The sequence below is a fragment of the Hypanus sabinus genome, chromosome 20 (assembly GCF_030144855.1).
Source record: "Hypanus sabinus isolate sHypSab1 chromosome 20, sHypSab1.hap1, whole genome shotgun sequence".
In the NCBI taxonomy this organism is placed as follows: domain Eukaryota; kingdom Metazoa; phylum Chordata; class Chondrichthyes; order Myliobatiformes; family Dasyatidae; genus Hypanus; species Hypanus sabinus.
In genome coordinates this window covers 72436685-72462000 of record NC_082725.1, presented here as the reverse complement: position 1 = coordinate 72462000, position 25316 = coordinate 72436685, and the positions used below count along the sequence as shown (strand labels likewise).

The window sequence follows — 25316 nt, the reverse complement described above, 5'->3', positions numbered from 1 at the left end:
TCACCATTACAGCTATGAAGAAGCCAATTTTGAGAAGGCAGCAGAATTGTACAAGAGAGCAATGGATATCAAGGAAGCGGAGTCCTCGGTGGTTTGTGGAAAAGTTCTGTCAAGGCATTCATCCAGTGGAGATGCTTTCAGTTTAAAAAACGCTTTGGCCTCTAATCCCTATCTGGAACTGGGGTTCAGGTGACCAACATCAAAAATGGATCGCAAACTCCTGTGCTGTAGTCTCAAGTGGTTTTTAATCTTTTGTGAGTACAGTCCATCCTGAAATGGACTTATTTCATAACTTCAACTGAAGATTTCCAGGAATCTGGAACATTTAGTTGTGTAAAGGAATATTTTGAGAAAAAGAACTGTGATTAAGCACCAATGATTCTGGCATGTGGGAGAGAAAGAATGATGCTTTGTCACTAACTTGGATCAACTCATGTTTGGGATGAGCTGGTTCTACTCCTAAATGAAAAATTCATTACTGAACCAAAACTGCTTCTGAAGGGAAATGTTTTTATAGCATTGAAAATAAATCTGTCCCTAGTACCAGCACCTACAAGTGCCACCATTATGAGAACGATTAGGAAATGTCATCTCCCTCTTCCGAGGACTAACTTTGTGACCTCAATGGGGTAGAATTGGGAAGATGTTTTTTTAATGCTGTGACTGCTTTGGATGGAAGTTCTTGCATTTTGGGAGGTGACTATAGACTGTAGAGGAGCTATAGATAAGTTGTCACAGGGCCTCGGGGGACAGATAGGAGAGGGAAGGGCAAGAGTCAGATACTAGAGAATACCCCAGTGGCTGTCCCCCTTAACAATAAGTATTCCTGTTCGAGTACTGTTGGGGGAATGGCCTACCTAGGGGAAGCAACAGTGCTCGCACCTCTGACACAGAGTCTGGCCCTGTGGCTCAGAAGGGTAGGGAAAGGAAGAAGGCAGCAGTATAGGAGGCTCTGTAGTCAGGGGGTCAGAGAGGCAATTCTGTGGATGCAGGAAAGAAACTCGGGTGGTACTTTCCCTCCCAGGTGCCAGGGTCTGGGATGTTTCTGATTGCATCCACGACACCCAGAAGTGGGAAGGTGAGCAGCTAGATATCGTGGTACATATTGGTACCAACGGCATAGGTAGGAAGCTGAGAAGCAGGACCTCAAAGGTAGTAATCTCAGGATTACTGCCTGTGCCATGCGACAGTGAGAATAGGAATAGAGTGAGGTGGAGGATAAATGTGTGGGATTGGACAAGGGGGCAGGGATTCCGATTTCTGGATCATTAGTACCTCTTTTGGGGCAGGCATGACCTGTACAAAAAAAAAACATGTTACACTTGAATCCCAGGGGGACCAATATCCTGGCAGGGAGGTTTGCTAAGGCTATTGGAGAGCGTTTAAACTAGAATTGCTGGGGGTTTGGCACCGAACTGAGGAGATGGGGGAAAGGGCGTTTGGTTCACGAACAGAGAAAGCTTGACAGTGTGAGAGGGAGGACAGGCAGGTGATAGAGAATGGATACACTCCAGACCAATGGTTTGAGATGTGTCTGTTAATGCAAGAAGCACTGTGAACAAAGCAGATGAGCTTAGAACGTGGATCAATACTTGGAGCTGTGATGTTTTGGCCATTACAGAGGAGACTCGGATGGCTCAGAGGTAGGAATGGTTACTTTGAGTGCCAGGCTTTAGATGTTTCAGAAAGGACAGGGAGGGAATCAAAAGAGGTGGGGGCATGGCACTGTTGATCAGAGATAGTGTCATGGCTGCAGAAAAGGAGGAAGTCATGGAAAGATTGTCAACTGAATCTCTGTGGGTGGAAGTTAGAGACAGGAAGGGGCCAATAACTCCACTGGGTGTTTTTTATAGTAACAGGGACATCTAGGAGCAGATAGGGAGGCAGATCCTGGAAAGGTGTAATAATAACAGGGTCGTCATCGTGGGAGATTGGCATCCCCCTAGAGCAAGAGCTTTAGATGGGGTGGTTTGTTAGGTGTGTTCAAGGTTTCTTGACACAATATGTAGATAAGCCGACAAGAGGAGAGGCTGTACTTGATCTGGTATTGGGAAATGAACCTGGTCAGGAGTCAGGTCTCCCATGGGGGAGCATTTTGGAGATAGTGATTATAATTCTATCTTCTTTACCACACCATTGGAGAGGGATAGGAACAGACAAGTTAGGAAAGTGCTTAATTGGAGTAAGGGAAATATGAAGCCATCAGGCAGGAGTTTGGAAGCATAAATTGGGAACAGATGTTCTCAGGGAAATGTACGACAGAAATGTGACAAATGTTCAGGGGATATTTGTGCGGAGTTCCGCATTGGTATGTTTGAATGGGACAGGGAAAGGATGGTAAGGTACAGGAACCGTGGTGTACAAAGGCTGTTGAAAATCTAGTCAAGAAGAAAAAAAAGCTTACCAAAAAATTAGGTAATGATAGAGATCTAGAAAATTATAAGGCTAGCAGGAAGGAGCTTAAGAAGGAAATTAAGAGAGCCAGAAGGGGCCATAAGAAGGCCTTGGTGGGCAGGATTAAGGAAAACCCCAAGGCATTCTACAAGTATGTGAAGAGCAAGAGGATAGAACATGAGAGAATAGGACCAATCAAGTGTGACAGTGGAAAAGTGTGTATGGAACCAGAGGAGATAGCAGAGGCACTTAATAAATACTTTCCTTCAGTATTCACTATGGAAAAGGATCTTGGCGATTGTAGGGATGACTGACAGTGGAATGTAAAGCTTGAGCATATAGACATTAAGAAAGAAGATATGCTGGAGCTTTTAGAAAGCATCAAGTTGGATAGGTCTCTGGGACTGGACAAGATATACCCCAGGCTACTATGGGAGGCGAAGGAGGAGATTGCTGAGCCTCTGGCAATGATCTCTGCATCATCAATGGAGAGGTGAGAGGTTCCTGAGGATTGGAGGGTTGCAGATGTTGTTCCCTTTTTCAAGAAAGGGAGTAGAGATGGCCCAGGAAATTATAGACCAGTGAGTCTTACTTCAATGGTGGGTAAGTTGATGGAAAAGTCCTTGAGAGGCAGCACTTATGAACATTTGGAGAGGCATAATATGGTTAGGAATTGTAAGTCAAAAGGAAGTCATGCCTTACGAGCCTTATTGAATGTTTTGAGGATGTGACTAAACACATTGATGAAGGTGGAGCAGTAGATGTAGCGTATATGGATTTCAGCAAGGCATTTGGTAAGATAAGCCATGCAAGGTTTATTGAGAAAGTAATGAGGCATGGGATCCAAGGGGACCTTGCTTTGTGGATCCAGAATTGGCTTGCCCACAGAAGGCAAAGAGTGATTGTAGACGGGTCATATTCTGCATGGAGGGTCGGTGACCAGTGGAGTGCTGCAAGGATCTGTTCTGGGACACCTTCTCTTCTTGATTTTTATAAATGACCTGGATGAGGAAGTGAACACAAGGAAATCTGCAGATGCTGGAAATTCAAGTAACACACACAAAATGCTGGTGGAACGCAACAGGCCAGGCAGCATCTATGGGGAGAAGCACCGTCGATGTTTCAGGCTGAAACCCTTTGTCAGGACTAACTGAAAGGAAAGATAGCAAGAGATTTGAAAGTAGGAGGGGGAGGGGAAAATGCGGAATAATAGAAGACAGGAGGGGGTGGAGTGAAGCTGAGAGCCGGAAAGGTGATTGGCGAAAGGGATACAGAGCTTGGAGAAGGGAAAGGATCATGGGATGGGAGGGAGAAAGAAAGGGGGAGGGGAGCACCAGAGGGAAATGGAGAACAGGCAGAGTGATGGGCAAAAAGAGGGGGAGAAAACTAAATATATCAGGGATGGGGTAAGAAGGGGAGGAGGGGCATTAACGGAAGTTAGAGAAATCAATGTTCATGCCATCAGTTTGGAGGCTACCCAGCCGGTATATAAGGTGTTGTTCCTCCAGCTTGAGTGTGGCTTCATCTTGACAGTAGAGGAGGCCATGGATAGACATATCAAAATCAGAATGGGACGTGGAATTAAAATGAGTGGGCACTGGGAGATCCTGCTTTCTCTGGCGGACTGAGCGTAGGTTTTCAGTGAAACGGTCTCCCAGTCTATGTCGGGTCTCACCAATATATAAAAGGCTGCAACGGGAGCACAGGGCGCAGTATACCACACCAGCCGACTCACAGGTGAAGTGTCGCCTCACCTGGAAGGACTGTCTGGAGCCCTGAATGGTGGTGAGGGAGGAAGTGTAAGGGCAGATGTAGTACTTGTTCCGCTTACAAGGATAAGTGCCAGGAGGGAGATCGGTGGGAAGGGATGGGGGGGACGAGTGGACAAGTGGATAAGGGAGTCACGTAGGGAGCAATCCCTGCGGAAAGATGTGCTTGGTAGTGGGATCCCGTTGGAGGTGGTGGAAGTTATGGAGAATTATATGTTGGACCTGGAGGCTTGTGGGGTGGTAGGTGAGAACAAAGGGAACCCTGTCCCGAGTGGGGTGGCAGGCAGATGGGGTGAGGGCAGATGTGCGGGAAATGGGAGAGATGCGTTTGAGAGCAGAGTTGATGGTGGAAGAAGAGAAGCCCCTTTGTTTAAAAAAGGAAGACATCTCCTTCGTCCTGAAATGAAAAGCCTCATCCTGAGAGCAGATGCAGTGGAGACAGAGGAATTGTGAGAAGAGGATAGCATTTTTGCAAGAGACAGGGTGGGAAGAGGAATAGTCCAGGTAGCTGTGAGAGTCTGTAGGCTTCTAGTAGATATCAGTAGATAAGCTGTCTCCAGAGATGGAGACAGAAAGATCAAGAAAGGGGAGGGAGGTATCAGAAATGGACCAGGTAAATTTGAGGGCAGGGTGAAAGTTGGAGGCAAAGTTAATGAAGTCAACGAGCTCGGCATGCGTGCAGGAGGCAGTGCCAATGCAGTCGTTGATGTAGCAAAGGAAAAGGGGGGGGACAGATACCCATATAGACTTGGAACATGGACTGTTCCACAAAGCCAACAAAAAGGCAGGCATAACTGGGACCCATACGGGTGCCCATGGCTACACCCTTGGTTTGGAGGAAGTGGGAGGAGCCAAAGGAGAAATTATTGAGAGAAAGAACTAATTCTGCTGGATGGAGGAGAGTGGTGGTAGAGGGGGATTGGTTAGGTATGGAATCCAAAAAGAAGCAAAGAGCTTCGAGACCGTCTGGGTGGGGGATGGAGGTATATAGGGACTGGACGTCCATGGTGAAAATAAGGCGGTGGGGGCCAGGGAACTTAAAATCATCGAAAAAATTCAAAGCGTGAGAAGTGTCAAGAACATAGTTGGGAAGAGATTGAACAAGGAGGGATAAGACAGTGTCAAGATATGCAGAAATGAGTTTGGTGGGGCAGGAGCAAGCTGAGACAATAGGCCTACCTGGACAGGCAGGTTTGTGGACCTTGGGTAGGAGGTAGAAATGGGAAGTGTGGGGTGTGGGAACTATGAGGTTGGTGGCAGTGGATGGGAGATCCCCAGAGCTGATAAGGTTGGTGATGGTATAGGAGACAATGGCCTGGTGCTCCTTAGTGGGGTCATGATCAAGGGGTAAATATGAGGAGGTATTAGAGAGTTGTCGCTGTGCCTCGGCCAGGTAGTTGTCAGAACGCCAGACAATAACAGCTCCCCACTTATCAGCAGGTTTGATAGCGAGGTTGGGAGTTGAGCGGAGGGAGCGGAGAGCAGAGCGTTCAGAAGGAGTGAGGTTGGAACTGGAACAGGGTGTGGTGAAGTCGAGACGGTTGACGTCCCATCGGCAATTAGCAATAAAGAGATCCAGAGCAGGTAGAAGACCAGAGCGGGGTGTCCATGAAGAGGAGGAGGGTTGAAGACGGGAGAAGGGGTCATCGGTGGGGGTAGGAGAGTCCTTGTCAAAGAAGTAAGCTCGGAGACGGAGCCAGCGGAAGAAGAGTTCAGTGTCATGGTGTACACAGAACTCGCTGAGGTGTGGGTTAAGGGGACAAAGCTGAGGCCCTTACTGAGGTCAGAGTGCTCTGCCTTAGAGTTGAAGGTCGGAGGGAATGGTAAAGACCCAGCACAGATGGGAGATGGGATCAGAGGGGGGAGGGAGGCTGGTAGTGTCAGTGGAGAGGGAAAGGTTGGGGTGAGAGGAAGATGGAGCCTCTGAGGGCCCAGGAGCTGACGATGGGATCTGAGGGAGAGGGGATTGCAGAGTGGTGGTGGGGGAAGGGGAGATGGGAGACACAATCGCAGCATGTGAAGACCTGGCCTGGAGTTCAAGGCTGGAGCCAACTGACAGGTGAAGTGTCGCCTCACCTGGAAGAACTGTCTGGGGCCCTGAATGGTGATGAGGGGGTAAGTGTAAGGGCAGGTGTAGCACTTGTTCCACTTACAAGGATAAGTGCCAGGAGAGAGATCGGTGGGAAGGGATGGGGGGAGACAAATGGACAAGGGAGTCGCGTAGGGAGCGATCCCTGTGGAAAACAAAGAGTGGGGGAGGGAAAGATGTGTTTGGTAGTGGGATCCTGTTGGAGGTGGCGGAAGTTACGGAGGATTATACATTGGACCCTGAGGCTGGTGGGGTGGTAGGTGAGGACAAGGGGAACCCTATCCCCAGTGTCGAAACGTCAACAGTGCTTCTCCCTATAGATGCTGCCTGGCCTGCTGCTTTTCACCAGCATTTTGTGTGTGTTGGATGAGGAAGTGGAGGGATGGGTTAGTAAATTTGCTGATGAGACAAAGGTTGGGGGTGTTGTGGACAGTGTGGAGGGCTGTCAGAGGTTACAGTGGGACATGGAAAGGGTGCAAAACTGGGCTGAGAAGTGGCAGATGGAGTTCAACCCAGATAAGTGGGAGGTGGTTCATTTTGGTGGGTCAAATATGATGGCAGAATATAGTATTAATGGTAAGACTCTTGGCAGTGTGGAGGATCAGAGGGATCTTGGGGCCTGGACACTCAAAGCTGCACAGATTGACTGTGTGGTTATGAAGGCATATGGTGCATTGGCCTTCATCAACTTTGGGATTGAATTTAGGAGCAGAGAGGTTATGTTACAGCTATATAGGACCGCAGTACTTCACTTGGAGTACTGTGCTCAGTTCTGGTCGCCTCACTACAGGAAGGATGTGGAAACCATAGAAAGGGTGCAGAGGAGATTTACAAGGATGTTGCCTGGATTGGGAGCATGCCTTATGAGAATAGGTTGAGTGAACTCGGCCTTTTCTCCTTGGAGCGAGAGGATGAGAGGTGACCTGACAGAGGTGTGTAAGATGATGAGAGGCATTGATCACATGGATAGCCAGAGACTTTTTCACCAGGGCTGAAATGGTCAACATGAGAGGGCAGAGTTTTAAGGTGCTTGAAAGTAGGTACAGAAGAGATGTCAGGGGTAAGTTTTTTTATACAGAGAGTGGTGAGTGCATGGAATGGGCTGCTGGCAATGGTGGTGGAGGTGAATATGATAGGGTCTTTTAAGAGACTCCTGGTTAGGTACATGGAGCTTAGAAAAATTGAGGGCTACAGGTAACCCTAGGAAATTTCTGAAATAAGTACATGTTCAGCACAGCATTGTGGGCTGAAGGGCCTGTATTGTGTGTATTGTGCTGTAGGTTTTCTGTTTCTATTATGGAAATACAATTTCATGTATTAATCGGAATGGGATGTATTGTTAGTTTGAGCAGTATAATCAGTACCTTGGAATATTAAATATAGCATTGAAACCACATTTGTTTTTATCATTCAGTTTACTTATCTGTGTCAGGATAAGATCCAGCTTTTTTCAATGCCTCCTTTCAAATTAACTTCAGGAACTGTACCATGTACAAAGTTCTGGATATTTGTTAATGATAAATGTGTCAATGGCCATTGCTGCAACAATCCTTCAGCCCGTTACCAAATTATGCTTCTGATGTTGGGTCCAAAATGAAACCTTTTTATCTTAATCCTATAATGATGTTGTTTGAGGAGTCCATTTATGGGACTTGCTTCAGCCAAGCTCCCCACCCTTCAGTAAGAGGGTGGTGCATATGTGGAACAACCTGCAATTGCAAGTGGCGAATGCAGGCTCAATTATAATATTTAAGAGAAATTTGAATTGGAGAGATATGGAGGGCAGTTTCAGGTGCAGCTCCATGGGACTAGACAGAATAATGGTATGGCATGGACTGTTTCTGTGCTGTAGAATTCTGACTCTAACACAACCACTGCAGCCATTGTGTTACTTAAGTTTGCAGTTTAATTAAACATGTTCTTGACATTTACACCATAACTTACTGGGGAATGTAAAATGACAATGAAGTACAGTCACTAATGCAATAAAATTTTAGAAAGGACAGTTTTTAAAGCAGTACAATTATATTCACCAGCACTGCTGGCTCTGGACACCATGATTCACATAAGACCCAATGCAGTTCAGGTCATAAGAAATATTCAGTCAACTGGACTGTGAATGGCAAATAGTTATAACCGCTTCATTGCAGCCATGAGATCCTCCAGGCTCTCCTCTGTCTCTTGAACTGTATCTCCAGTGACATTGGTATTATCCGTCTAGCAAGAGTACAGATAAGTGCAGTCAGTCACTAAAACAACTTTTGGTTACAAAAGGACAATACAAGAACATCCACAAAATGGTGGAAGAATTCAGGCAGCATTTGTGGAGGGGAATAAGTAGCCAAGGTTGAGCCGAGGTCTCTCATCAGGACTTGATCTGAAACTGCGACTGTCTGTACATGCTGCCTGACTCATCAAGTTTCTCCAGCATTTTGTGTGTGTTGCTCGAGATTTCTAGCATCTGCAGAATTTTGTATCTATAATTCTTGGGAACATTCACAGGTCCCTCGGTAAACAAAAAAAAGCTCAAGAAAGACAAAGGCAGATAACCATGATCAGAATCTGTAGGTCAGTGAGCATAAATTAGCGTACAGTAGATGTACAACTGTGGCTGGAATTTATATAATGAGAAATTTGTTGTTCTGCAGCAACAGTGCAAAGCAGAGATAAAATTACAAACAAAGTACCAGTTGTCATTGAGGGTCCTTGGTGTTAACATCCTGGAGGATCTATCCTGGGCAATCAGCAATTCTACTTGTTAGAAGTTTGAGATTTGGTAGGTCACCAAAAACACTAGGTTTTCTATAGATGCAGCCTGGTATGGAGTCTCTACTGCTCAGGATCGCAAGAGGCTGTAAACTCGGGGCACAAACTTCCCAACCATCAAGAATATCTTTAGGAGCCCGTGCCTCGAGGCAACATCCATCACTCAGGACCCTCACCATCCAAACATGCCCTCTTGTTACTTTTTTCTTTCCACTGTTACTACTATCGCAAAACAAACTTAACATCATACGAGTCAGATGAGGCTGCAACCACAGATTAAATCAGATATTAGGGCAAGTCTGAACTCTCGGTAGGGATGACAGTCAAACTGAAGAGGAGGCAAGCCATGATCATCATCATGCTACCAGCCTAACCTCAGCTCTTCAACATTTTGATCACTGATGTCACACCAAAACAAATTGTTCTGAAGGTGAATATGGTATGTTTTCCTTAATATTTCTTTTGAGATTCCACAGCATTATTTTAGTATTGATAAATGAACACACCTTAACTGGCACACTGTAGGCTACTGTGATGCCCTCTGGAAGGTCTGGAACACAGCCTGAAGCAGCTTTCAGTTCCTCATCAGAGATCTCAGAAACAAGCTCAATACCTGTAAAAGGACAAGTCCTATGTTTTTGCACAGCACCTTTCACAACCTCAGCCAGCCTGCCTTCAGTTCAGCCAAAGGGTAGCCCATTCTACAGACGCCCACTATCTCAATCAGCATAGTTCTGACACTTGTGCTTAGTTCTGGATGCCAAACTTCTGAATGGGGAAGGTGCTTGCTGCTGAGCTGCTGCAAATTAACAAACTCCCCACAGACCCACCAACTGACAGCAAAGAGCTATAATTTTAAAAACTTGTGAGGCCCCACTTTGGGGTATTTCTGAGTGGCCTTACTTGTGCTTAGGTGGTGACATTTGGGCTCCCAATTTGTCAACCTTCACCTTCCTGTTGGAAAACTACCATGAGCTGGTGAAATTTAGCGAGGTAATGTAACTAGACAAGGTTATGCTAGGTGCTTACAGAAAAGACTGATTAGAGGAGTACCATGTTGATGGTGGAAAGTCACACTCTGCAGGAGACCTAGTTGCTCACCCACTCTTGTAGGGGAAGTATATTCAAGGTTGGTCCATTGAAATGTTAGTTGACTCCTGGGATAGAGGAAGTGGGTGATTTGGTAATAGTGGTGCAGTAGAATGTCAAGGTCCTGCTGGAGATGAAGATGCGTGACGACACTTTTGTACAAGCTACCAGTGAGCACTGGAATCATCAATGACCATCCCACATCTGACCTATTGATAGAAAGATAATCACTGATAAAGCAGCTAAAGATTGTGAGCTTGGACACTGTCTGGAGGAACTCAGTGGGTCAGGCAGCATCTATGGAGGGAAGTGGACAGATGACATTTTAGGTTGAGACCCTTTAACAGGATTGGAAAGAGGAGAGATAACCAATATCAAAAGGTGGGAAGAGAGCTAGATCAAGAGCAGGCAGGATTTTGGTTGATACAGATTATGGAGGGAGAGTGGAAATGATAAGAATCTGAGAGGTAGCAGGTGGAAGTGACAAAGGACTGAAGATGCGAAAGACAGTAAAGAAAGGAATGTATGGGTGGTGAGCAGTATGAGAGAATAGGGGAGGGGAGTGGTGGGATTAGGAAGAAAATAAGTTTCTGAAAGTTAGTGAAATCTATGTTCATGTTGTCAGGCTGGAGACGGACAAGGTGGATAGGAGGTATTCCTCTAATTTGCATCTGCCCTCTACTTGGCAGTAGAGAAGGTAGTGGAGAGAGGTTGATGCAAGAATGGCAAATGATACTAAAATGGTTAGACAGTGGGAGATTAGCCGGTGATCCTGGCTCTTGTGGAAGACGGAGGTGGTGTTCGATGAGGTCTGGAATACTGTGGTCCTAAGGAAAACCAAACTGAGAACATGTTACTTGTTTACCCTACACTTAAGACCAATGGAGATCCAATGATCTTCCATTATGGGTTATTTTCAGTAGTAGGCTTTCTGCACAATAACATACTGTTTAAACCAGAGGGGTTATTATATTCTTGCTATTCATTTGATAAGCTTGAGCTTCTCATCTACCCCACCAATCTTTCCCAGGGAGGTACCTACAACTCACTGGGTTTTTGGAACAAATACTAAAATTCCATTGACATCAATGAGATAAATTATTAAATCTGATCTCACCCCAGACATTATTTTCATGTTTTATCGGTTCTTCCTCCTCCACCAATTTCTCCTTTGGTTGTTCAGTTTCTTTTTCCTGTAAGTCATGGTAGAGAGAGCAAAAAATAAATATTAACTTTTCCATTCATCGGTTTCAAATCCCAGGCAAACAGGGAGTCTGCATGCAAGGATGCCATGTGAACAACTCTGGTGCCTTGTGGCACAAGACCTTGACAGGACAGGAAATGGACAAACACTGCAAAGGGAAATGGAAAGGGGATGGTGAGAGGGCTCACCTGAGGTATAATGGATAATTTTTTATGCTGTATCTAACTTGGCTCTCCTCTTATCCTATGTAAACAGGGTCTTTTTCCCAAAACTCTGCTGCAGTAGCATTGAGTGCTGTTTTTGGCCTAAGCTGACTCCCTGTTAAATGAGGTTTAAAATTGAAATGCTTGTTTCAAATCTTCTCTTATATCTGCCTATGTGTAGTCTGCCACAGCAGAGCCAAGCCCCAAGGTTTTAGTGTCTTCTAACATCTCTGCACCTCCAAATTTCAAATATTATGCCTCTGTTGGCAAAGGTCCTCCCATTTACCTGCTCATCTGTGGCATTGTCACAAGAGGAAATCCAGTCTTGCCAATTACCTGTCCAAATTCATCATGTTGAATTAATGTGAATTTTTTTGCTAATGCTCCCTTAAATGCTCCGTGATATTTTCTACTGAGAAGTGCATTTGTTTAGCAGCTATAGTGACTGCCATCAATAGAGTGGTTTATATGGTGTCTGGGTCTCGGATGGGGAGCACTCAATACCCAGTTGTCAGGAGTATGACAAAAGCATACCCATTCTGTTTGCACTGCAGAACGGTTGTCCGTTTGTGGGAGTCTTTGGCACCAATAGCCACATCCTCCCAATAAAACGATGAAAAACCTTCTTAGCCATAATGCAGTGGATCCCAGAATTAGATTTAGTAATGAACAACGTACTGATATGGATAGGCGAGTCTGTGAATGACTTGTTTATTTCAAGGAAAACATACAGAATTCCACATGGCTCACTGGATCCCTCTCTAACTCCAGCAGAAGGTTGTGGCCTCCTCCCTTTCGTGAGACCTAAGCACCCAGACCACGACTGACAGTACAGCTGGAGAGTTGCACTCTCACAGCTGTTGGATGAAACATAAAATAGAGGACATTCTGCCCTCTGTTGGACATAAAATACCTCCAGATATATTCACAAAGGTATATAGACAACTCTGAAATTGGCTCTCAGCCCATCGATATCAAGTACCCATCTCTACCAATTCTATTTTCCACCATTCAGTACTGGCCTTCTGTGTTGCTGCCGCCTTCATCAGGACCTGATGCAGGGTGTCGGCCTGAAAGTCGACTGTACTCTTTTCCATGGATGCTGCGTGACCTGCGAGTTCCTCCAGCATCTTGTGCGTGGTTTCAGAGCCACCGTGATGTTGAACCCTTCAACCGCATCTAATTCTTTAGTAAGGTGCCCTCACCCCATCTCCACCCCCTCCTTCCTCTTGGGCTCCCCCTTCCAGCCTTTTACCATCTCATTTCCAACTTCAAACATTTCAAAACCTACAAACAGTAGTGTATACAGCCCAGTCCATCATGGTTAAGCCCTCCACACCATTGAGCACATCTACAAGGAGGTGAGTGGTGATGCAGGGAAGGACCCCCACCAATCTAGGCCATGTTATCTTCTTGGTGTTTCTATCAGGAAGAACCTCAGCACCCACACCACCAAGTTCAGTTATTACTCCTCAACTAAAAGGCTCCTGAACCAGAGGATATTTAAAACATCCTCAGCCATGCACAAGTTGCCAGAGGTATATAAAATTAAGGGGTAAATGCAAGTTGACTTTTTCCACTGAGTTTGGGTGAGACTACAACTAGAGGTTAAGGGTGAAAGGTGAATTGTTTAAGGGGAACATGAAGAGGAATTTCTTCACTCAGAGGATGGTGAGAGTGACGAATGAGCTGCCAGCAGCTGTGGGTCTGATTTCAACATTTAAGAGAAATTTGGGTAGATACATGGAAGGGAGGGGTATGGAGGGCTGTGGTCCAGGTGCAGGTTGATGGGATGTATATTAGTAGTTTGGCGTGTCCTAGATTGGCCAAAGGGCCTGTTTCTGTGCCATAACGTTCTGGGACTCAGTAACATTGACTGTCCATTTCCTTCCTTGGTACTGTCTGACCTGCTTAATTCCTTCAAGTTTCTTGTTTGTTGCTTGCTTAGGCTTCTCTGCTCCAAGGTGCTGGATTTTGAGGCACAGCAGGGAAACTTTCCATTGTGTTTTGACTGGTTTATATCCCTCAACTATTCCCAAACATTATTTGGTCACTGTCATGTTGTTCAGGAGATTGGTGTATGCAAATCACTGAGAACTTAATTAGCTATAATATGTTTGGAATGGCCTTTGGTCCCAAAATTTGCCATTGAAATGAAAGTGCTCTATTACTTGAGGAGGCTCACCTTGTACTCTTTCTGGCGGAGTCTGCAAATTTTATCATCACAATTTGGATTTGGCTTCATCATCATTGTTGGGAAAAAATCTTGCATTGCATTGTAACCCAGATAATAACTGACAGAACCAAAGCCCAACAGGTACCTTGGAAATAAAACACCAAGTTACTCATTAAACAACTGGAGGACAAACGTTCAGATTGGGCTGAACTTCATTGTTTGATGCTAGTGATTAACATGCTGCTGTGTTAAGAGCACAAAAAGCTACTAATTACTTACTTACTTGAGGACATTCTGTACAAGAAGGCCTGCCACCACTGCCATGGTGGTAGGGAGACTGGCTGCACAGACCCCCTCACGTTTCAGTGTCTTCTCATCAATGTTCGCAGCCACGACAAGTGGGGGTGCACACTGCAAAAGGAACAAATGCCACGCATCGCAAAGACCAGTCACCATGACAATTTAAATATGAACAGTATCCTTCATGCATGGACAGCAATTTCTCTCATTCCAGGCGATGAGCATTTTAACAACTCAACCTGCACTTACCTTGACATTGAGTGGCACTACCATTGTCTCACTAACTGCAGCTCTCTATTGATTGAATTATGGCTACAACATTGTTACTGGCTAGGTATCCTGATGTGAGCGACACCCTAAAGGCTTTCCATCCAACAGTTAGGAGTATGACGGAGTACTGTCCGTCTGCAGCTCCAACAACGTTCAGAAGCTTGACACTACCCTGGATACTTGACTGGAATCACCTCACCGCTGGGAGATGGTAGGTGCACTACGAACCAAATAAAAAAGTTTGCATTTGAAGACAAAGACAGCAGGAGAGAAGGAACACCACTACCTCTCAATACATCATCTTGACGTTGAAGTCCTTCTTCATTACCGGGTGTAAACGCTGGAGCTCTCCAGAAAGCAGTTCAAACTCACCATCCCTTTAAGGCAATGAATTACCATGCCCCATGAATTGTAATGAGTACAGTGAATAAACCCTCAATCATTCATAGAAAAACACATCAAACCTCCTCCACAAGGGTCAGGAACAGGAGGAAGAAGTAAGAGAATACAATAGTAAGACTGGGCAAATCTTTCAATCACAGCTGATCGACTACTGTCCCTCAGTTTAGTGATAAAGAATCTTCCATTCAATGACTCAACCTCTACACAAAGAAGTTTCTCATTTAATCCTAAATAACCCACCCCTTACTCTGAGCCTGTGAACCCCCACCCCCCAGTTGTAGACTCTTCAGCCATGGGAAGCACATTCACCTGTCAAACCCTCTGAGAACTTTGTACATTTCAATAAGGTCCATGAGGACATCGGTAACTTCAGGACTAATCCTGGAGAGACTCTCCTTGCCTGGCATTAGGCAACAATGTTGCTGAAGTGTTATGCTAACATGCCAACCTAAATAGTACTTATTTTAATTTTTAGACTGTCATAGTAAATATGAGTGATAATGGGATATTACATTTGCAGTCTCATCTCTCCATTTATCACCTTTCAGCCTGTCTAAACCTCCATCTAACTCTCTGCCCATCATTTCTCTCCTCACCTGGTTCTACCTATCACCCACTAGCCACCGTCTCCCAACCCCTTGTTACTTCCTTCATCATCTCCCTCCTCACTTGGATCTGCCTATCACCTACCAACTCCTGCTTCACTCCTCCCTCTCTCCTCTTTGAAAAGCCATTCCTCTTTAGGTGCTCAGTCCTGATACAACATTGGAATTCAAACTGTTGACCACCCCACTGCCTCTAGAACCACAGATGCTGCCTGACATCTCCAGCAATGTTTCCGCAGACCCTTATGTCTCGATTAACAGATGCAGCATTCCCTTTGCAGAAGCTCAGTATAGCCTCATGACTAGGAAGCCAGTAAATTCTGCAATCCAAAGATTTATTTGCAATGAAAAGCAATATGATGAACAACACTGACATACCGCAAAACAGGCCGTTTCTCCTGGAATGAGAAGCTGTATATGCCCTGAGACTGCATTTTCACTGACCCCAGACTCCATCCACACCTGGGCAAGCTCATTGCAAGCCTAGACAAAATGAAGAAATCTTCAAACGCTGTCTTAGAGCAAGTCATAACTTCAGTTAATTACTGTTTCAGTGGCACTAGGAATCTTGGATTAAAGAATATAAACTCACAGTGTTTATTGTCATACGTGCTTCAAAGTTGTCGACACAGCTCAGTACTAGATCCACGGGCTTCCCTTCACTTAACCCACCATTCCTAATTAGAATTAAGACAGGGTCGAGTTAGTATCCTTTGTCAGGGACTGATTGAGACCAGCATCTTAACCTACTGGTGAGATCTGTGACAAACTGGGGATTCCTCTAAAACAGAAATCCTAAAAAGAACCCACATAAAAGCATTCAGCCCCTCAGATCTGCACTGTATGCAAGAGTCAAGCAAATGAGAAACAACTCATCTGGTCTGCTCATAAACTGATCTCCTCCCTGCACAATTTCCTAAATATCCAGAAATGTATGGGCATCAGCATTGAATATAGTCACTGTCTGAGCTGCAACAGCATCTTGCGCAGAGAATTCCCAAGACTCACCACCCTCTGTATGAAAGGAGTTCCATCTCTGTTCGAGATCGAGAGCCAAGCCCGTCAGACTGAGAGGTATCTATCATCTCTGCATCTACCCTGTTAACCCTCAACTGAATCACAAGTGCTTCAATGCTCAATGAAATTAAAGAAACAAAGTTACATGTGTCAGAATGTAAATTTACTCCACGTACTAATCTAAGAGACTCCTAAGGGCTATTCAAGAGGGGGTAGACCTTTTCCAAAAATGCATACGGTATTTTGCATGCAAAATTTGGCCCAGCTTGTACACTCTGGCATTTACAAACACAAGAAAGTAGCAGGAATAGGTTGCCAGTCCCTTCAATCCTGTCCCTCCATTCAATATGATAATGTCCGATCTATAGAGGCTTTGATTCCTCCTATGCACCAGATCTCCATGTTCTTCAATTTCCTAATCTTTCATGTTTATAAACTTTCACTTTAAATGTTTCTAAGATTCAGCCTCCAGAACTTTTTAGGAAAGAGACTTCCAGAGATTCACTATCCTCTGAAAAGAAATTTCTACATATTCTGGTTTAAAAGGCCGGTACCTTATCTTGTAATTAAGTTTTTTTATTTAAGCCTCACCTAGTGAAAACATTGACATGTGTCCTTATGCTCCAAAAGTTTCCTGTTGATTTCATTAACTCTGTTCCCTACATTCTCATGTGCCTTTTTAGTCTCTGTTTAACATGTTTTTGTTTTAACTTCAATCATCCTGGTGGAAACAAACTCAACACTAGTAAAGAATTTCCACCCATGTCCCCACTGGATTATTGATGGACCATAGTTCTGCCCTTCTCTGAAAATGGAAACTCTCTGGAGTGGCCAGTGGTTGAAGACATATCTGAAACAAGTATAGAACGAGCTATAAATAGTCAGCTTCCACGGAGAGAGACTATTATTAATCGCAAACCTAACCTGATTCGATCCATGAAAAGCTGAAAGTTGTTCATTGTTGTAATATTGTAGTTATGAACTTCAAACTCAACATCAGGATTAATGTTCCTGTAAATTCAAAGACAGGATATCGACATTCAGTTCCTGATAGATTGTGTAAGAACATTAGTGACCTTATTGTACATACGAATTAGCAAGAGTGTATCATTCAAACGTGCTCTGCCATTGGACAATCATAGATGATTCGGTCTCAGAATCATATTACCACCCTCTCTCTATTGCTCCGATGTCTTTACTGTCTAGAAGGTGGCAGCGAAGTGTAGCAGTTGGCAGAATGCTATTGTAGTGCCAGCGGTCCAGGTTCAATTCTGTATCTGTCTGTAAGGTGTTTGTATGTCTCCGTGTCACATTCCAAAAACATTGATATTAGTGGGTTAATTGACCACGTGAAACTGAGTGGCACAGGCTCAGTGGGCCAGAAGGACTTGTGACCATCCTGGATCATTATATAATTAAGTCTTATTTTCTTTGTTTTATAAGTGTTTTCAGGAATGGACACTTGTGGAGAATTCCATAGGTTCATCAGCCCCTTACCCATCAAGTATTTGGCCATCTTTGTACTAAAATGTCAAAGACTCTGCTTCTACCACCCTTGGAGACTTTCTTGCCTCATCTCCATCTTAAACACGTAACCCCTTATTTTCAAATCACTAGTGGCAGATTCTTTGACAAATAGTAACCTTCTACATCTTCCTGGCCCCCAACAAGTTTCCTCGGGATCTTGTTTTACAAGCAAATCTCCCCCTCTCTAATGAACACCAGCCAATACAATTCTAGCTTGTCCAACCTTTCCTTAAAGACAATCTGTCCATTGCAGATAATTAGTTGTGTAAACCTTCTGAAAATATTTATGAAACAAAGAAAATAAGACTTAATTGTATAATGATCCAGGATGGTCACAGTTCCCCCAGTAGCAAACTGTAATTAACTTTACTAGTTAATTGCTGTAACTGCATGTTAACTTTTTTTTATAAAATAATGCACCAGGTCACCCACATCCTCTGCTCTCTAAAACCATTTAGATAATATGCTTCTATTTTCATGCTGAATTAGATTAATGACATCTTCCCCACACTATATCTGACCTTCCACTAGTTCAGCTCACAAGCTCGTAATGATAACCATATGTAGCTTTACCTCAGAGTGTGCTTTGCTGCTTCCACTTTGCTTAAACCAGCCTGGTGAGGTTGAAAAAACAGTCGGTTCATATTGGCCAGTTCCACTTTGTCATAATCAAATAGCAAAAGCTGCAAATTGCAAAGTAATCAATTATTGAATTTATTCAAACCACCCCAAAAATCTAGTTACAGGCTCCTCAGATCAAGGTGTATAATGCTACATTCCAGCACGTTAATAGACCAGAAGTAAATTTCCAGGCTCTCACCGTATTAGGCCAATGATTAATATTGAATTATGATCATTAAATAACTGCTTCACTCCCATGTACACAAGCATTAAAGCAACCAATACAAATGGTTGTCAACATGGCTCATGGGTGTTGTTATTGTTAGTGATATTTTTGGGTGGTTAATGAAATATATTCCACTTATGCTTAATATATACAACACAACCTTCACATGGTGAAACTAAAGATGATGTTTCATAGCAGTTACCAAAAAAAAAGCACTAAGTCACACTGGGAGATAGTAGGATAGATGACCAAAAGTTTGGTCAAAGCATTTTTAAGGAGCATCTTAAAAGGAGGAGAGGAGAGAAAATTAGGGAGGAAATTCTATTGCCGAAGGCATAGCAATCTGTAGTGAAGCAATTACATTTGTGATATTCTTAAAAAAGAACAGGGTTAAAGAGTAAATGGGAACAGGTACAACTCAGTTCACAGGACAAGATTGTGATGACAAATTTAGAAGGTATAATGAGGGAGGCCACCTTGGAGTACACTGGAATATTCTCCAGATGCTCATGAAGATAGGGATGAGGTTTCTACAGCTGTTCACTGGTTAAATTTGATGCCAAATTGGAAATAATTAGCCGTTGCCATGACCTAAAGTAGCTCTAACACTACTTTGGCCACATCTCAGCATTCTGCTCGGTTCTTGCCATCACACTTCAGGAAATATGTAAAAGGTTTAGAGAGGATACAGAAGAATTTTACCAAAGTGATTCCTAAGATAAGAGGCATTAGTTCTGTACACTGGAGAAACTCCATTGCTCTCCTTGGAACAGAGAGGAGCTTGTGAGTGATTTAAAATTGTGGAAGGTATAGACAGTCAGAAACTGTTGTTCCAGAACCAGGACACAGAATAGAGGTGACTGGTTAAAGAACCAAATGTGAAATGGGGCCACTGGGAAAAGTACCGGAGGTAGGTTCAATCCCAGAATTCAAGTAGGAACTGGGTAAGTACCTGCAAGGAAAGAACTGGCTGAGGTAGGGGAAAAGGTAGCGATACTTTCACACTAGAATAAAACTGGGTTCAGATCATCCAAATGCTTTTCTTCCATAATGCACAGTGTATTGTTAATTGAGTGCTAACAAATTATTAGCATTTTATTGCTAAGAACTCTGTCAATCTTCAAACAAATACACATTTATCTCCTAAAAAGCAGTATCATATCATGTCCTCAAAATATGCAAACATTTTAAAGAATACAGGTGTCTTCTGCTCATACAAGTGTATTCAACCATTCAGAATCAGGTTGAGGGCAAATTTATTTGTACAGTCGGCCTTCCTTATCTGCGGAGGATTAGTTCTGGGACCCCCCCCCCCCCCCAATGGATACCAAAAAACGCGAATGCTCAGGTCCCTTATTTAATCTGTCTCGGTGCGGTGGACTTTTGGACCCGGCGGAGCTCGGGTTTCTGTTTCTGTTCCGTTGACGGAAAACGATCACGATTGAAAATAAAGTGGAAATAATAGTGATCAGAAAGAGGTTTAATGCCTTCGGTCATTGGAAAAGCGTTAGGCTATAGTCGGCCAACAATTGGAACAATTTTAAAGGATAAAGTGAGAATAATGGAGCATGTGAAAGGCCCTGCCCCGATGAAAGCTACAATTATAATAAGCAACTCAGATTTAATTATTGAAATACGTATGTTTTTAAGTGTTTTATATGCATAGAAAGGTAAAATATATACTATATACTAAGATAAACGTTTGACTAACTGACGTTAAATAATATCAGATGTACCTGTTCCGACTTGGAGAACTTCCGTGTTTTTCGATTCCCGATCCATGGTAATCTATGCACATCCCCCCGTATACTTTAAATCACCTCTGGATTACTTATAATACCTAATACAATGTAAATGCTATGTAAATAGCTGTTATACTGTATTCTTTAGGGAATAATGACAAGAAAAAAAATCTACATGTTCGAACAACAAGCGCTGGAGAGAGAACTTCCGGGTTTTCCCGCTCTGCGGTTGGTTGAATCCACACATGCGGAACCCGCGAATAAGGAGGGCCGACTGTACACTGTACTGGTATCTTTTGGTTTTCTGTGGATCTGTAGTCATTACTCATTCTCAAAGGTGAGAAAGATAGATTTTGAAATTGAAAGAAACAAATTGAGAATATTTGCTTTAAGTGCCTGAGTAAGGCCAAATACAACAGTGGCCAGTTCCTACTTCTTTAATTTATTCAGAATGGTTTGTCAGTCTTTTCCCTCTGTGGTCATAGGATGAAGATGAAAAGAAAGAAAGCTTGCATTACCTTACCAATGCCACATCTTGTCAACATTTCAGCTGTCACACTGCCAACCCCACCAACACCCACGACTGCCACTGCAAACTGACGGATTTTCTGTTTTCAGAGGAGAACGCTAGTCAGACATTTTAGTCAAAACATCCAAAAACAACATGATGACATTTACAAATCCATCTCACCTCATAATCTTCAACAATACCCATTCTCTTCAGAGCCATTAGCCGGCTAAATTAAATAGAAAAATAATGAAACAAGTGAAATGCAGCAAAAACTTTCATCACCTTTCTCAAGTAGTACCCGAGTTTCTTCAGGGTTCCCATTTTAATGGCCATCAGTCATTATTTTGTTCACTACTGTTAAAGACCAGTTAAGAAACAGTTACAAAAAAAGGAAAGTTGTGGAAAATATTATTAAAATCTTCATTCTGTAGACCACAGTACCAGGAAAAAAAATATTAGCAGCACTTCAACTTTTTGACAAGGTACTAGGGAATACTTTGTGTAAAGGGTTGATATATCAAAGAGAAATGAAGTTATTCAACAGGAAGGCCTCTGAGTGTTTGTAAACATTTAGTATGGTTAACTGTGCAGAATGCAGAACCTGTAATGCATGGCAGCACATTGACAAAACACAGCCATCACTATCTGACCTGTTGTCTGTCCCTTAGTCTTTAATGAATTAGGTTTTAGAAATGTTCGCTGCTATCAGTTGTACAGAATCAAAGAACCTTATGACTCAAAACAAAGCCATTCATCCTACTGTTCCTGAACTATCTTGAGTTGTCTCATGATACACATGAACAGCAAATAATTCCTGATGGGATAGGGTGAGAGCGGAGAGGAACAAAATTTTGCAAGTATAGTATAATCACATCAGAATGAGCTGACTGCATGGGAAATACCCATCCTGAAAGAGGATTGTGAAGTGAAACAAAAAATCTTAACGCTGAACATAGAGCAATATTTTGAAGAAATAGCGTGATATTTTTTGCTTGATGCAGCAAAAAACTAAATGAATTACAGTGAAGGCAACATAAGTAAATATTAACTGTTGTACACTCTCCTAAAGAGAGCTATGATCCCTGACCCATTTCCCCTGTTGTGTAATTTGTACAAGTATACACCATAAAACACAGAAACAGAATTGGGCCATTCCATCATGGCAGATCCCGGATCCCACTTAACCCCATAAACCTGTTTTCTCGCCATATCCTTTGATGCCCTGACCAATCAGGAAACGATCAACTTCTGCCTTAAATATACCCATAGAATTGGCCTCCACCACAGTCTGTGGCAGAGCATTCCACAGATTCAGTACTCTCTGGCTAAACAAATTACCCCTTACCCTCTGTTCTAAAAGGTCACCCATCAATTCTGAGGTTGTGCCTTCTAGTTCTGGATACCCAAAACCACAGGAAACATCCTCTCCATATCCACCCCATCTAGTCCTTTCAACATTCAGTAGGTTTCTTCTAAATTCCAGTGAGTACAGGCCCAAAGCTGCCAAACGCTCCTCATTGTTAACCCTTTCATTCCCCGAATCATCCTTGTGAACCTCCTCTGCACTCTCTCCAATAACACACATCCTTTCAGAGATATGGGGCCCAAAACTGTTGACAATACTCCCAAGTGCAGCCTGACTAGTGTCTTAAAAAGGCTCAACATTATCTCCTATATTCTATTCCCCTTGAAATAAATGCTAACATTACATTTGCCTTCTTCACCACAGACTCAACATGTAAATCAACCTTCTGGGTGTCCTGCTTGAGGACTGCCAAGTCCCTCTGCACCTCTGATGTTTGAACCTTCTCAGGTAGAAGACAATAGTCCACCCTATTGTTCCTTCTACGAAAATGTATTATCGTACATTTCCCAACACTGTATTTCATCCGTCCATTCTTCCCATTTGACCTAATGCAATCGCGTTGCTTCCTCAGCACCCCTCCACCTATCTTTGTATCATCCACCAAACTTTGCAACAAAGCCATCATTTCCATTATCCAAATCATTGACAAACAATGTGAAAAGTAGTGGTCTTTTACATTAGCTCCCGAGTAAGATCTGGGTTATTACACAACACCCAATTTAAGATAACCTTTCCCCGAGTAGACTCAAGCACAAGCTGCTCTAAAAAGCCACCTCGTAAACATTCAACAAATTCCCTCTCTTGATCCGACACCAACCTTATTTTCCCAATCTGCTTGCACATTGAAGTCCCCCATTACAATTGTGTCATTACCCTTATTACATGCCTTTTCTAGCACCCTTTGCAATCTCAACACCACATCTTGGCTACTATCTGCAGGCCTATATATGATTCTCATGTTTAAATCCACCCACAAAGATTTGACATTCTCTGACCCTATATCTCCTCTTTCTACAGATGTAATTTCATCTATTGCCAACAGAGCCACACCACCACCTTTGCCTTCCTAGTCTCATTTCAATACAAAGTATATCCTTTAAAGTTAAGCTCCCAACTATGACCTTCTTTCAGCCATTACTTAGTGATGCCCACAATATCAATTGCCCACAATCTGCAATTGCGCCGCAAGTTTGTCCACCTTATTCTGAAAGCTACGCACATTTAATTACAGCAACTTCAGTTCTGCATTCTTCGCTTTTTGAATTTTGCCTCTGTGGTACAATTTAACTCTGCTGACTGCACTTGTACCCAGTCATTGGCTTGTCTTTCCTTACATTCATGTTACACCCATCATCAGCTTGCAAACCTGCTGGCTCATCCTCATTTCTATCCTACTGGTTCCCATGCCCCCGCCATATTAGTTTAAATCACTCTCAACAGCTCTAGCAAACCTGCCTGCAAGAATATTGGTCTCCCTCAGATTCAAGTGCAACCTGTACCTTTTGTACAAGACACACCTGCCCCAGAAGTCGTCCCAATTATTCAGAAATCTGAATCCCTGCCTCCTGTTCCAATTATTCAGACACACATTTATCTGCCGCCTCATTCTATTCCTATCCTCACTGTCATGTGACAGGCAGCAATCCAGAGATTACTACCCTTGAGGTCCTGTCTCTCAGTTTCCTTCCTAATTCCCTGTATTCTTTCTTCCAGTATCTTCTCCCTTTTTCTGCCCATGTTGTTAGTACCAATATGTACCACGATTTCTGGGTGCTCACCTTCCCTTTTCAGGATATTGTGGATGTGTTCAGAAACATCACAACCCCTGCCACCTGGGAGGCAAACTACCATCTGTGTTTCTATTACGCATTCACAGAATCGCCCATCTGTCCCCCTGACTTTGGAGTCCCCTTTTATTGCTGCCATCCTCTTCAGTTCCCTACCCTTTTGAGCCACAGGGACAGACTTAGTGCCAGACATGTGGCCAGTATTACTTCCCCCAGGTAGGTCGTTGTTCCCTCCCCCTACAACAGTACACAAAATACTTAGGACCATTTATGTGGTTAATGCAACAAGACCAGGGGACTAATTGTCAGGGATTTAATAGACAGAGTACATGTATATATTGTGATGCACTTATTTTGTTTCTTACAATATCAGACCTTTCAAAAAATCCCGCCTCACAACACTTTTTCTGCTCTCCCTTGCAACTAATTAACAAAAAAGGAAAAAGATAAAAATGCTTTGGTTTGTAAGTTTTCTTTCAAGCTCTTCCCAGCATATACTGTCATTATTGACTTGCACAAGGTCTACTGACCTCCATCTGTTTCTCACTTCTAGTCTCCTGCGTTTTTCCTCCGCAGCTGTCAGAAAACATCTGCAACCATTTTAAGGTCTGTGATCACTCCTTGTATATTTCAGCGCCTTCTTGCAGCCTTTCCCGTTTCAACAACACGTCATCTACTACTACTATTTGAAGAGTCTTCCCCTTAATACTGTTACTTTATTAAATCACATGCCATTCTCAGCACCCGGAGAAAACCCACGTACTCGACGGGGAGCGGCAACAAAATCCTTAGAGATGACGACGGAATTGAATCCCTAACTCTGGCGCTCCGAGCTGAAATAACGTTAGGGAGGGCGCTTATGATTCTGCCTAAAATCTCCGAGCTCTGACTGCCAGCAAACTGTCCTGGACACAGCACTGTAACCAAACAGCAACTCTGTCAATGCAGTCAGCTTTATAAAGCAGATGGAGATGGACATAAGGCACCTCAGTCCCAGCACAATCCCATTGCCAGCATCAATCCACCTCTTTTCATACTCCCCACACCCAGCTTCCTCTCCTTTCCGCATGAAAGTCCCCAGCATTCACCAGTCAGGGATGGGATGCTATCACCTGTATGGGTTGGAGTCCACGACCTCCGCACTCATCGGAAGCAGAGGCCGCCGACCCCGCTGCTCCCCATCAGCCGCCATCGCGCCACCGGGCTCTGGTGTCACAGCGATAATGGTCCCCAGTCAGTAAAAAGGTACCGG

General features: G+C 43.6%; 2 protein-coding genes across 6 annotated transcripts in view; one reads left to right on the top strand and one right to left on the bottom strand.

Annotated features, from left to right (window-relative positions):
- nphp3 (nephronophthisis 3) overlaps positions 1–7648 on the top strand; it is a 159744-nt gene extending 152096 nt beyond the window's left edge. For all 3 annotated transcript variants that reach the window (XM_059945734.1, XM_059945735.1, XM_059945736.1), the window contains one exon: positions 13–7648. In XM_059945734.1, the coding sequence (XP_059801717.1) occupies positions 13–193 (181 nt within the window). In that variant the 3' untranslated portion in view covers positions 194–7648. The remainder of the gene's footprint in view (positions 1–12) is intronic.
- Positions 4251–25316, bottom strand: uba5 (ubiquitin-like modifier activating enzyme 5). 3 transcript variants are annotated; one of them, XM_059945737.1, is made up of 12 exons: positions 25177–25316; positions 21092–21137; positions 20919–21008; positions 18385–18494; positions 17209–17295; positions 15860–15944; positions 15646–15750; positions 13974–14101; positions 13700–13835; positions 11225–11300; positions 9525–9631; positions 4251–8469 (listed from the first exon to the last, which is right to left on the bottom strand). In XM_059945737.1, exons 1-12 carry the CDS (start codon positions 25254–25256, stop codon positions 8383–8385), a joined length of 1137 nt encoding a protein of 378 aa, XP_059801720.1. In that variant the 5' UTR covers positions 25257–25316; the 3' UTR covers positions 4251–8382. The 3 variants fall into 3 exon arrangements, with proteins under 3 accessions (XP_059801720.1, XP_059801721.1, XP_059801722.1); XM_059945738.1 differs by having other exon boundaries at positions 18385–18425; XM_059945739.1 differs by lacking the exon at positions 25177–25316 and having other exon boundaries at positions 20924–21008; positions 21092–21138.